At 44.3% G+C, this 14,219-nt stretch overlaps 1 protein-coding gene across 1 annotated transcript in view; it reads right to left on the bottom strand.

Moving 5' to 3' along the window:
* Positions 1 to 1,475: 1,475 nt before the first annotated feature.
* Positions 1,476 to 14,219, bottom strand: part of IGFBPL1 (insulin like growth factor binding protein like 1) — a 30,626-nt gene continuing 17,882 nt past the window's right edge. The window contains exons 2-5 of the mRNA XM_084628553.1: positions 4,979 to 5,088; positions 3,479 to 3,595; positions 2,968 to 3,115; positions 1,476 to 1,733 (exon numbers count right to left, since the gene is read on the bottom strand). Of these exons, the coding sequence (XP_084484679.1) occupies positions 2,972 to 3,115; positions 3,479 to 3,595; positions 4,979 to 5,088 (371 nt within the window). The 3' untranslated portion in view covers positions 1,476 to 1,733; positions 2,968 to 2,971. The remainder of the gene's footprint in view (positions 1,734 to 2,967; positions 3,116 to 3,478; positions 3,596 to 4,978; positions 5,089 to 14,219) is intronic.

The following is a 14,219-nucleotide window of genomic DNA, read 5'->3' as shown; positions in this document are numbered from 1 at the left end:
TTTGACCAGGTGTTCCTGCTGAAAACCGGATGCCTGGCAACCCTAGTGTGGCCCTATGGCGGAGACATGGTGGGGGGTGCGTGGCCTTGAGGCAGGGTGCGCGGGGATGCATGGGTGGCCCGGTGGTGGAGGCTGGGCAAAGTAACCCCCTCCCCAGCTGCCACGTCCATAGTGGGGGATGCGCTCAGGCGAGGAAAGGACCCTTCCTATCACAGCTGAGCCGTCAGAGCATCTTCTGGGCCCCTCACTGGCTGGGCACAGCCCTTGCATGCATTGATGCTAGCACTTGTCGTACCTGGTGTTTTTCTGAGAGGCTTTTCTCCAGGAACCTCAGTCTCCACTGAAAATGAAATTTTCTAACTCTTATAGTTGCAGAGAAAAGCTTTACGATGTGACATAAGTGCCCCCACAGCCTCAGAATCCAGCGGGCAAATGAGAAAGAGAATTACGATTTTTAAGTCAACCACAAGTTTCTGAACACTTGGGGTTGACAGTGCTGCTGTATGTGTTGTATGAGAGGATTTTTAAAACCCTGGCTAATGCAGACCAGAGTGACTTCTGTCCTTGCTCAGAGTCTCAGCATTCAGCCTGGGCATCCCTTATACTGGACTTTACTGATGTGCAGCACAGATTTCATGCATCACAGAAGTCTCACGTGGTGCATTACTCAAGCGCAGAACCTCTGCACAGGGTCAGTGTCACTCACTCATGACTGGGCCACCTAGTGTTAATTCTTGAATGACTTGTGTGAGACAGAGAACACAAAAGGGTTATCTGGAAAGGGTCAGGGGATGTGCCTGTTGGTAAGGAACCTATCACTGCTCTCTTATACCACAGTATGTTGGGGTGGAGTCCATTTGCTCAGAATCTCTGCTTTGGTCAGAAGTGCAGTGAAAACACATTATTTCTGCTGCCCTTGGCAGACTAGAGAATCACAGTGGTCTTTTCTGTCTCCATGCATCTGCAGAAGTGGGTTTTTTACCCATGAAAGCTTATGCCCAAATCAATCTGTTAGTCTTTAAGGTGCCACCGGACTCCTTGTTGTTTTTGTGGATACAGACTAACACGGCTGCCACTTTGATACTTTTCTGGCCTTGGAATCTAATGAATCACTGCACCCCTCTCAGTAGACGGAGTACTGGGCTCATAAAATCAGGGCTCCCCGTATCTGTTTTAGACATCGGAAGCCCTCCATTTTGACTATAAACCTCTTCAAAACACGGTGTTCTAGTTAGAGTCATGTTCTAGAGACTGTATGTACCCAAAAGCAACAATTGCCAAAGCTTCATTAAATGTTCAGCTTTTTTCCCCTAAGAAGTGGGCGAAAAGAAGAAAGGAAATTGTTACATTGCTGTGATTTGTCTTTCGGGCCAAGACTGAGATGCAGAAATTACACTAAATGGTCTCTTCCATAATTGCTGCCCCCCAGTGTTACAGTTGAGCATGCCAACAAAAAGCAACCCTGAGACGGTATATATCTTTTAAATGGTTTAAAAAAAAAACGTTTTATTGCTCGTTTATTCCCGTTATAAACTACAGATTTTTAATATTAATCTAATTGATCTAAATAGGAAAATGTACAAAAAAACATGTCATTAACCACATAACAAGAATATTAATGCAGTTTCCTAATTCTATAATATGAAATAGCAAAGGAAGCCACTAATGGACTTATTTTTAGCCTGTGCTCGACAATCTTTGTTTCCCTGGAGTGACGACTGAATCACTTTTCCCTAGAAGAGAAAAAAAGCACAGTTGGAGAGCTTATCATCCAGGGATTTGTAATAACTTGTACAGAAAACTGAACTGTGATGGAGACATGGCCATGGCTGCAACTAGCACAACATATATACCTTGCTTTGAATAATATATTTGCTAAACTGGATGTATCTTTTTTCATAAAAACCCTCTTTCAGCTAATACATAGGGTATCTCTCCCAGAAATAAGCATTAATTTTCATGCACAGAGCTGCATTTCCAGGCCAATTCTGCACAAGACTCTGATCACTGTTCACCCTCTTTGCTTCGCAGCCTCGTCTTGCTAGAGTCACGTATTGGACACAATTCACCACTACGGTGTTACTCCTGTTATTCAAAGGTTCACTGAAATCCATGGAGTTGCACCAGTGTAGAATTGGAGTAATGCAGTGGAGAATCAGGCCCTTATACTAAAACTTCTGGGAACAATGAAGCTATCAGCGGAAGGAAGTTTTTGGTTGTTTTATTTAAATCTTGGCCACACGCTTGTTTATCTGCTTGGTGTCTGCTCTCCTTTCTCTGGGTGAGATTCACCCTGGGGGTGCAAAGGGAGGGTCAGCACAAGGCATATGCACTGCTTAAATCCCATTTAGAGGACTTAAGTTGGATGCAAGTGTGGCACAGGTATTGTGCTGTCCCTCTGCCCTGGGGTGAATTGCATCCATTTACATGAAAAGATACTACAGAGAAGAGATGACAACTGAGATGAACCGGTCATAGATGAGGGAAGTCTGCTCTGTCTCCTTGGCATGTAACATTAGCATCATCTTTAGAATATGGTACCAAATGCTGGTTTTTGGTCTGAAGATGTCAAGCATTCTGATCATGTATGGTATGTATTTACACTGCAGTCATTAAATGTTGAATTAAAAGCATCAATTATATTTATACGCTTATCTACCCACAAATGTTCAGTGCAATAGTATCTGCTTTTGAAAAATCTAAGGTATTTAGCACATTGCAATGCCCTTCCTTTATCTTCCTAAGCTTCAGCATGGGTTTAGTAAGGCAGACAGAAGAAAATGACTTATTCAAGATAATACTGAGCCAATGCTTCAACCTCTAACCGACTCCAGGCTCCTCCAGATTCACTGTTTCTAGGCCATGCTTCCTCTACTTCTGTATCTTTAGACCAACAAGAGCAAGTGAATGCAAAAAAGGGTAACAGGCTTCTGTGGTATTGAAGTGGATTTGTAATGTTAAACTTACCCTGCTATATCATGTCATCTGATTCTAGGAAGTTAGTCCTCTTACTTTGCTCACTGACTTTAATATTCCCTTCTGCCTGTGTTTCTCCAACCATGTTGGTAGCATGACATTGGTAAACACCCTCATCTTCCTTCATCAGCGGGTTAATCTGGCAAAATGAAAGGGGAGAATATCACACTATCAACAAATTAACACTAAGCACAAAAGGGCAGCCATAAATCAATTCTTGATAAGAATGAAAAATCTAAAGGATTTTAGATTTCCTCCTTCAAAACAAGGACTAAAATGTCTGGTTTAAATTCGGTCTGCTAGATTGTAGGAACTTTCATTCTATTTTAAACTCTGCTCAACCACTCTTCTGAGTTTCTTCTCTTCAAATGTCTCCCCTAGAAACTGTACCATCACGTGCTTGCAATGTACTGTGTGTTCTGTATGGAAACACTTCCAAAATCAGCCTGCCCCTCTCTTTCCCCATCTCTGCCCTCAGTACAGTTTGCTTTGTTGGACTTACCAAAACCCACCCGGTGCTCTCATGTTTAGAAGGACCACCACGAACTTGAACTGCCATGTTTATTCTGTCTCCAGGCAATTCTTCCAGGAGTTTAACTCCCTTGGGTGACTCTGTGACCTGTGGGGTGTTATGACATTGGCATACTGTTAATGTAGCTATGGAATACTTTAAAAGCATCACGCTCATCAGTGTGTTGCCTCTGCATTTGGCAGGTATGAGCTCAACATGTTGCCGTCTATACTAGCTTCTGCAATGTGCACCGGTGCTCCTCAGAGAGATGCCTATAACAGAAGAACACATACCATTATCTTACCCCTGAGCATCTCAGAGTGATGCTCTCACTGAGGGGAAGGAATATGGAGCAGAACCTCTTGCAGCTACTGGGAGGAGTGAGAGGCAGATGCTAGTCAAGGACCAGGAGCCAACGTGAGGCAATGCCTCCCTCTTACATGGTGGTATGCAGCTGGTTGTAGTCCTTCTCGCCCCAGCTTACTGGGGGCAGATTCTGACTTTTCTCTTTGCACACATCCAGCCAGTGCCAGCCACAACATGGGGCTCCTCTTACCCCTTCCATCTGGATCCTTAAGTAACTGGTGGGTGTGCAGGATGCAGGGTAGCTTCCCCATTCTCCCAACGTAGCCCTGGGGTTAGGAATTGCTGGGTGCTCCACAACCCTTCTGTTTCGGTGCCTAACTTTAGGCACCCTAGTTTGAAGGTTTTGGCATAAGTGCCTAGCTGCCTTCATTCAAGGTCTGTCCCTAGCTCCCAGGAGCTTAGCATCCCACTCCTCTGGCCATCCCCAAAGCCCTAGCTCTCTGACCACCCCCTTTTAACCCCAGAGCTGGCTCCTTGGAGAGAGATTTCCTCTCCACAGCCAGAGTCCCTAGGCTGAGACTCTTCCTTTCTGCCCCTGGTGCTGCTCTGAGGACTGCTTATATAGATGTCATCAGTCACGTTGTCAGATCAGCTTTCAGCCCAGAATCACCCCCAGCCAAGCCAGTCCAATATTCAACCTGAGCACTGAGTGGGGTTTGGGTTATTAATTCCCTTCCTCCCCCTCAGGGATGTACTGAGGCCAGGCCCTGGGCTGCTGTAAATCAGAGATGCTCTCCTGACCTAGTGGTTCTACGCTGACTTACCGCAGCCGAGGAGCTGGTCAAAACTGGTGAGACCAACACTTCAATTCTCAAAGCCCCTCAGGCAGGCAGATGTTCATAGCCCCTGTCTGCGGATGGGGCATGCTAACGCACTGAGGGAATTACTGCCCTCTAGTCTCATTTTTAAGGAATGCCATTTTATTTGTGAATATAATAATCTGAAATCAGGTATGGCAAGAGAGCAAAAGAAATGGGCCAAATTGTCTCCTGGTGAAAACTGGTTCCAAAGGCGTAGAGACAGTTTACATTAACAGCGGATTTAGCCCCATGTCAGTTTCTCTGTCCTACACGCATCAGATTCTGTGTAACCTCTTGGCTAAAATGTAATCAGATTTTGGCATACCTTTCTCCATGTGATGATGGGAGTGGGAACTGCCTTCACTTCACAGGACAGGTACACTTGGGCACCAGTTATATTATGAATCTTTTTTGGTGGAACAACAATCACAGGAGCTGGAAATAACAAGAACATTTCAGTTTTAGTACTTTTACATGGGACCACTAATAGTTCTCAATTTTGTGTGCCAATTTTAAATGGAAAAAACATACAGATTCCTCCATTCAGCCAGAGATGATTCAGTCGCAAAGGTTTGGATCTGTCTCTAAACCAGAGGCAACAGAAATGGTTCTGAGCTTTTATTTAAAAAAGCTTTTAGCCCTTCTCCCTGGGAAGCTTGGCTTCATTATATAAATCAATGCACTGTTGTCTTTCTCCATCTGCCACCAGATAAACTGAAACAGAGATGGAATTTAGCTCATTCCTTTTAGCTACATAGAATCATAGATAAGGCTACATTTTAGTCACGGGTATTTTTCGTAAAAGTCATGGATAGGTCACGGGCAATCAACAAAAATTCACAGCCCATGACGTGTTCATGACTTTTACTATATATCCCTGACTAAAACTTGTGGGGGTGGGGCTCAGGCGACAGACCAGGGGGCGCTGCGGGTGCACGGCTCGGGGAGGAGTGGGGGGCGCAGCCTCGGGGTGCCAACACAGGTGCGGGGGGGGCATGGCCCGGGGGGGCGCAGCCTGAGGGCGGTGACGCAGGTGCTGGAGGGAGGTGCAGCCCGGGGGGGGTTGCAGCCTGGGGGTGGTGATGTGGGTGCTGGTGGGGGGCCACCATGGGTGCTCGGGTGGCGCAGGGGGGCACGGCAGGTGCTGAGGGGGGAGGGTTGGTGGGGCTGGGGCAGGCCCCCTCACCGGCTCCACAGCGCCATGTGCTGCCTCCACTCCGCCCCAAGCCCCGGTTCTGCAGCTCCCATTGGCTGGGAACCGCGGCCAATGGGAGCTGCGGGGGTGGTGCCTGCCGGCAGTGGTGACACATGAAGCTAGGGGCTGAGGGAGGGGAGCCCCCTCCAGGTAAGCGCCACCACGCACCCAAATCCCCAGCCCTGAGCCCCGCCCCCCAAACTTCTGCTACTAGGGGGTGGGGGAGTCCGGAGACTGGTCTGGGAGCTGCCTGAGCTGCTCGGGCGGCCCCAGGGCCAGACACACCAGCCGCTGCAGAAGTCAAGGAGGTCACAGAAAGTCACAGAATCTGTGACCTCCATGACAAACATGGAACCTGAACATAGAATCATAGGACTCGAGAGGTCATCTAGCCCAGTCCCCGGCACTCATGGCAAGACTAAACATTATCTAGGCCACCCCTGACAGGTGCTTGTCCAACCTGCTCTTAAAAATCTCCAATGATGGAGATTCCACAACCTCCCTGGGCAATTTGTTCCAGTGCTTAACTACCCTGACATGAAGTTTTTCCTAATGTCCAACTGAAACCTCATTTGCTGCAATTTAAGCCCATTGCTTCTTGTCCTATCTTCAGAGGTTAAGAAGAACAATTTTTCTCCCTCCTCCTTGTAACAACTTTTTATGTACTTGAAAACTGTTATCATGTCCCCTCTTAGTCTTCTCTTTTCCAGACTAAACAAACCCAGTTTTTTCAAACTTCCCTCATAGGTCATGTTTTCTAGACTTTTAATCATTTTTGTCGCTCCTCTCTGGATTCTCTCCAATTTGTCCACATCCTTCCTGAAATGTGGTGCCCAGAACTGGACACAATACTCCAGTTGAGGCCTAATCAGTCTTGCTTACAAAGCTCCTGCTAATATATCCCAGAATGATGTTTGCTTTTTTTGCAACAGTGTCACACTGTTGACTCATATTTAGCTTATGGTCCACTATGACCCCCAGATCCCTTTCCGCAGTACTCCTTCCTAGGCAGTCATTTCCCATTTTGTATGTGTGCAGCTGATTGTTTCTTCCTAAGTGGAGTACTTTGCATTTGTCCTTATTGAATTTCATCCTATTTACTTCAGACCATTTCTCCAGTTTGTCCAGATCATTCTGAATTTTAATCCTATCCTCCAAAGCACTTGCAACCCCTGCCATCTTGGTATTATCCACAAACTTTATAGGTGTACTCTGTATGCCATTATCTAATCACTGATAAAGATATTGAACAGAACCAGACCCAGAACTGATCCCCGTGGGACCCCACTCGTTAAGCCCTTCCAGCATGACTGAACCATTGACAACTACTCTCTGGGAACGATTTTCCAACCAGTTTTGCATCCACCTTATAGTAGCTCCATCTAGGGTGCATTTCCCTAGTTTGTTTATGTTCCAGTCCTGAAGTGAGGTGCATGTGAGCGGCAGTCAATGGGACATACACCTCGTTGCAGGATCAGGGCCTTAAATGCCTAGTTGTGACCGCTGAACAACTGCTGTATTCCTATGAAGGAAGTACACTGTGAGATAAACTATACCAAACCCTGAATCTCAGTCACACATAATAAAACAGGGAACCATTTGGAAATGGAAAGAATGCATTTCTGATGTTAGGTTATCCTGGAGATGGCACAGTTAAGGCTGCATCCAGATCTCTGTTAGTCCATTTTCTACCCCTTTAATTGGAGCAACCGACTTGTTTGCAGATTGCATGCAGTGCAGTTGTAGCCATGGCAGCCCCAGGATATTAGAGAGACAAGGTAGATGAGGTAATATCTTTTACTGGACTAATTTCTGTTGGTGAGCGAGAGAATTACCTCATCCACCTTGGTTGCAGAATGAATGCTTAAAACAGGCTAGAAGACTATAAGAGATTTTGGTAAATTTAGGATTACAGAGTTCTATATGTGACATAATCCAAATTTACTTCGGTTTTCAAAATATTCCTGTTCAAAGTAATGGCCATCTCGCAGGAGAATTTGGCCCATGTTTTCTGAGCACCGCAGTGATCATGACGTGCCACATTTCAGATAGTGTTTATAGGCCTAGAGCACTCTCGCACAGGACTATGCTCCCAGAGGGGGCAGTTGGAAAAAAAAAGCGCTATTTAATGAGTTTTTGTTGTTGTGGACTGTATCCTGAAAGAGGTCACTGTCAGTGAAATTGGCATTCAGAGCTCTCAGTTACCTAACACTCTGCTTTGATCCTGCAAAGTCACAAGCTTAATTTTGAAACCAATGGGCTTACACATGCGTAAAATTAAATATGCATGCAAATCTTTGCAGGATTATGACCTAAGGGCTGTACAGCCATTAGCATTGCAAACTTATTTATTTGGCTTTTTAAAACACAGTCATGACAAATCTCTTATCAGGGGCAGCAGCATCTTAAACAAAAGCCATTGACAAAATGTCGCAATGCCAACAAATGTGCAATACAAACAAGAGTATTTCAGGACTACATTTCTAATTAAAACTATCTAACAATTCTTTTGAAACAAAGGACAAAGATTTACATCTTTTGAGAGGAGAGGAAGGGACTTACAACACAAGGCCTTAGAGAGGTTCAGGTGTTTTAGTTTCACCATATTTCCCATTTTTCTTTCAGCTTTGTCATCAGTATCTATAGCAACATTTATGAATAATAGCAGTCTTCCTCAGAGGGTGCACCCTTGCCAAATTAAGCCAATTTTCCATGAGCATTTACTGCCTCTACAAAGCAAGGTAATTTAGAAACAGTCACCCTGGATTCCCCACCAGGAACACTCCTCCTCCTCAGAAGACAATTAGCCCAGGAGGAAATCCTTGAGCTCTGTCAATATCCAGGAACTCATTGTCACTCCAGTTATGATTTCTAATAATGCCTGCCAAATTAAAGCTCAGATCTCCAGAGTTCACATCATGGGATCCCATTGTGCGGACCCATCATGCTTGGCACCTGATACTACTTTTGATCTCTATTCAGTATGTGGACGCATGCAGAATATTGAATACTGTGTGAACTCAGCTGGTCTGAACACAGACTATCTTTTCCCTTTGGCAGCTGGCATAGGACACATCACTCTTTGGAAAACAAAAGAAAAGGAAAAAAGACCATCTGTTCCAAGGTATTCCATCTTTAAAATTACCACTGACAAATGAATATTTGCAGTAATGCTACTTAATTGAGTCTGTAAGAAGATAAAGCATCCTATACAGAATGTAAAGTAATTCCCTTTGGATTGAAAGATTAATACCTGCTGAGTCCCTTCTGCTTCCAAGCGTTCTGATGCTCTAATAACTTAATGGCACACATCTGCTTTAAGATACTTTTATCCTTGGATGTAAATTGCAGCTTTTGGGGAGAAAAGTTGCACATTATGACAGATTGTAGAACTGAATCGGGAGAATTATGATAAGTGATTTCTGATACACTGTGGCTTTCAGGATTAATTGCCAGCAGTCCATTGCGTAGCTGATGTACTGCACCTAATGCCTGCTTTTAGTTCACTGACGTTTATAAAAGATTTTCAATATGCAAGTCTCAAGGCAGGAAAGGTTACGGTTTTAAACTCCTCCTCAGTGCAACACTTTAGTTGTTTCCTCATCAATGAGTTCTTATTTATGCCTCGTGTAGGCAAGAAAAAAATAACCCAAAAGTAGCCACTAACTCATGTGCAAATTATGATCCAATATTCTAAAAACAGGCCTGTGACGGGTTGGACCCCCCCCGTCCAGGATGCCACCTGATGTGCTAGGGGGTCTCACTGGTTCCACCAGCCTGGGTTTCCTCACCCTGTCTTAGCGGTGCCAGGCCCCCAAGCCTTCTCCGGCACACACACAGGTAGGGACACACCCAGCTGCAAATGGACACACAGACACGGAGATCAGCTCTTTGTGGAAAGAATCAGCTCGGGGATTCACCCTGCACACGCGTGCACACCTCCTTTGGGGTATAAACCCAAAATAATATTGTCCTGTGCTGCAGAGAAATCTATATAAGGTAAGCTCATAAATTCGTCCCTTCCTCAATGTGGAAGAAGATATGCACAACTTCTCCCCCCCACCAGTTATAAATTGCACAAGTTGGGTTTTATAATAAACAAAAACATGTTTATTAACTACAAAGGGCAGATTTTAAGAGATTCTAAGGGATAGCAAACAGAACAAAGAAGATTACTAAGCAAATAAAACAAAACGCATACTAAGCTTAAGATCTTAAAGAGACTGGTTTCAAGAAGTAATTTCTCACCCTAAATGTTGCTTTTAGGCAGGATGCAGAAATTCTTGAAAGTTAGCTACCCTGCTTGCAGCTTAAATCTTCAGACACCATATTCACAGACCAGATCCCTTTTCTATCCTGGGCTCAACTCTTTCTTCCTAATGGCCCATCCAGGCTGATGGCCTGCTGTCTGGTGGGTGTTTCCCAAGTACATACAGAGTTGTAATTGTTACATAGCCAGTATTCCTAACTTTAGATACAGAAATGATACATGCATAGAAATTGGATAATCACATTCAGTAAATCATAACCTTTCCAATGATATCTCGCATGGCCCATATTGTATAAAACATATCTTAGTTATGCCATATTCATATCATAAGCATATTTCTATGAAGAATTCAGGGTGTAAAGTCACAGCAAGAAAAAAATAACCCAAAAGTAGCCACTAAATCATGTGCAAATTATGATCCAATATTCTAAAAACATGCCAGTGACCATATATTTAAGACATGCTGTTGTATCCTGTGCCTTTATTTAAACAAAAGAAGACAGGCACAGACTCACTGAATCATAGAAATATAGGGCTGGAAGGGACTTCAAGAGGTCATCTGGGGCACACTGCCACGCTGGGCAGGATTTAATTATGCACTCTGGTATAAGACCAGTGATGTGTTCTGCTCCTCATAGGACCCTGGATATGTACTCGAGTGGCTCCCCATGCTGCTACGACTTCACAGCCATTATTATTTGCGCTAGCCGGATCCAAGGTAGCTGGGGTATGTCTATAGGGGTGGCAGTCACACTTCTGACTGTAGTGTAAAGATACTCTGTATCTTTCTGCCGCCAGCCCCAGCTGTAAAAAGGAAGGAAGAATTCCCCTCTGTTATGGGGTATTCACAAAGTGCCCCAGGATCTCAGGTATAGAAATGAGCACCATGGAAAGTCCTATACAACATTAAAAACCAATGGCAGTTCAGCACATGCACCCGAGGGCAGAATAAGGCCACCAGATGATAGAATCAAGCTTTTCATGGGAGTGGGAGGAGAATACCGAATACAGCTTGTTCGCTCAGACACTCAATTCTTTGAAAGATGGAATGAAAAATATTAAAAATTGTGCTGTCTTTGAGCATATCCAAGAGCTGTTTGTTGGGCAAAGCTTTTGACGGATGTTTTAATAGGGAAATGGCAAGCCCAATAGCAAGGGTTTTTAATGAATCTAGAAACTCAGGGGTCGTATCCTATGCCTGGAGAATTGCAAATATAGTACAGTACCTATACTTAAGAAAGGAGGAAAAAGTGATCTGGGAAAATACAGGCCCATTAATTTGACCTCAGTTGTATGCAAGGTCAGAACAAATTTTGAAAGAGAGACTAATTAAAGACATAGAGGTAAACAGTAATTGGGATACAATACAACATGGTTGTACAAAAGGTAAGATCATTGCAGACTAACTTGAGAGAAGATAACTAGTTTTCTAGACACAGAAAAAGCAGATGATCTAATCTCCCTGGATTTCAGGAAGGCATTTGATACAGTTCCACATGGAAATTATTAGTTAAATTGGAGAAGATGGGGATTAATATGAGAATCAAAAAGGTGAATAAGGAACTGGTCAAAGGGAAGACTACAGTGGGTCATGCTGAAAGGTGACTGTCCGGCTGGAGGGGGAGGTTGCCAGTAGAGTTCCTCTGGGATCAGTCTTGGGACCAGTGTTATTTAATGTTTTCATTCACGACCTTGACACAAAAAGTGGGAATGTGCTAATAAAATCTGTGAATGACCCACTGCTGGGAGGTATTGTCAATATGGAGGCGGACTGGAATATTATACAAGAAGATTTGGAAAATCTTGAAAAATGAAGTGATAGAAATGGGATGAAATTTAACAGAGCAAAGTGCAAGGTCATGCACTCAAGGACTAAGAAGAATTTTTGCTATAAGCGGGGGACATATCAGTTGGAAGTGACAGAAGAGGAGAAAGATCTGGGTGTATTAGTCGATCACAGGATGACTATGAGCTGCCAATGAGATGTGGCCGTGAAAAAAGGCTAATGCAGTCCTAGGATGCATCAGGCGAGGTATTTCCAGTAGAGAGGGGGAAGTGTTAGTACCATTATACACAGCACTGGTGAGACCTCATCTGGCAAACTGTGTGGTCTCCCATGTTTTTAAGAAAGATGATTTCAAACTGAACTGAAACAGGTTGCTGAGAAGGCTACAAGGATGATCAGGGGAACGGAGAACCTGCCTTAAAAGTAGGTTTCAGAGTAGCAGCCGTGTTAGTCTGTATTCTCAAAAAGAAAAGGAGTACTTGTGGCACCTTAGAGACTAACCAATTTATTTGAGCATAAGCTTTCGTGAGCTACAGCTCATTTCATCGGATGCATTCAGTGGAAAATACAGTGGGGAGATTTATATACATACATACTTAAGGTGAGCTATTACCAGCAGGAGAGCGGGGAGGGAGGGGGGGAGGAATAAATATCAGCCAGGTAGAGGAGTTATTTAAGTTAAAGGCCAATGTTGACACTAAATCAAATGGATGTAAACTGGCTATTAATAAGTTCAGGCTTGAAATTAGATGAAAATTTCTAACCGGCAGAGGAGTGAAATTTTGGAACAACCTTCCCAAGGGAGCTGTGGGGACAAAAAAGTTACAAGACTGAACTTGATAAGTGTATGGATGGGATGGTATGATGAGGTTGCCTACAATGGCATATGGCCCATCCATGAATGCTTTTAGCAAATATCTCCAAAGGCTGGAGATGGGGCACTAAACTGGGAGGACTCCGAGTTACTACAGACAATTCTTTGCCAAGTGTCTGGATGGTATGTCTTGCCCACATGCTCAGGGTCCAACTGATCGCCATATTGGGGGTCGGGAAGAAATTTCTCCCTAGGTCAGATTGGCAGAGACCCTTGGGGGGGGGCGGTTCACCTTCCTCTGCAGTATGGGGCAGGGGTCACTTGCTGGTTTGAACTGGAGTAAATGGTGGATTTTCTGTCACTTGAGGTCTTTAAATCAAGATCTGAGGACTTCAGTAACTCAGCCAGAGGTCTGTTACAGGCGTGAGTGGGTGAGGTTCCGTGGCCTGCGATATGCAGGTCAGACTAGATAATCACGATGGTCCCTTCTGGCCTTTAAGTCTATGAGGGGATTTTTATGTTAATAGCAGCAGCTGCTATAATCTCCTGATATGGTGATGACGGTTTTATCATGAAACATAAAAAAAAAATCATGCAAAACCTAAGTGTTTTGTCCAGTTCAAGATATGGTTAAGCTGTAATATATACAATCTGGAAAAATAAACTGATTTGTAGATAATCAGACACATGAATAAAAAGGCAAATGCTAATGATCTATGCTAATCAGTACTGAAATTACAGTTCTAATGCCAAACAAGAAGCAACTTAATTCAGCTAACTGCAGAGCTGCATTGGAAATTGAATAGCATTTGGATTGCTCTCATGCATGAAGGGTTTCTCTTTGCCTCTTTTATCCCCTTGTTACTTAAACTTCTGCAGTAACAAAACCTGAGCTGAAAGACTTCGTGGCTGACCAGGTGTCTTGGGACAGCCTTCAGGTTCAGTCAGTTTGGAATCCCAAACACTTGGTAATTTTGTTTGGCCCAGTACCGTCACTGAGTTTGCCCAACATGACTCTCTTAGACATTTACTACAGTCTATTGGAGGTCCCTTCCAACCCTGATATTCTATGATTCTATTTTAATCTCACTTGTCCTACCCTTCGGATTACTTCAGAGAGTCGCTGCGGAGACAAGCCGGCTGGAAGAATGTAACCAGACAGGACATTAACCGGTCAGGAGCGCACACCTTATTGTCACAATGCCCCCAAGAAGCAGGTCCCAGAAGACGAGCATCTGGCCTAACTCAGCCTGCGCACAACTGCAGACGTGCTGGTCAGAAAGACGGAAATACTTTCAAGAAGTAGCCAGGATGCTGTTCTCCTCTTCCACTGAACGCGGACAGACCACAGTCACCAACGTAGCGTGAGGGCTTGGGGTCCTATCTAACTCGTCACGGAGCCCATGTGATCAGAGAACATCTGTGACTAAAAATGCCTTCTTCCATCTCCAGCTCGCTAGGAAATGTCACCTCTTCCTGCCAGACAAGGACCCGCCCACAG

The sequence above is a fragment of the Lepidochelys olivacea genome, assembly GCF_965140295.1.
Source record: "Lepidochelys olivacea isolate rLepOli2 genome assembly, chromosome: 5".
NCBI classification, from domain to species: domain Eukaryota; kingdom Metazoa; phylum Chordata; order Testudines; family Cheloniidae; genus Lepidochelys; species Lepidochelys olivacea.
This window is presented reverse-complemented; position numbering and strand designations above follow the sequence as displayed.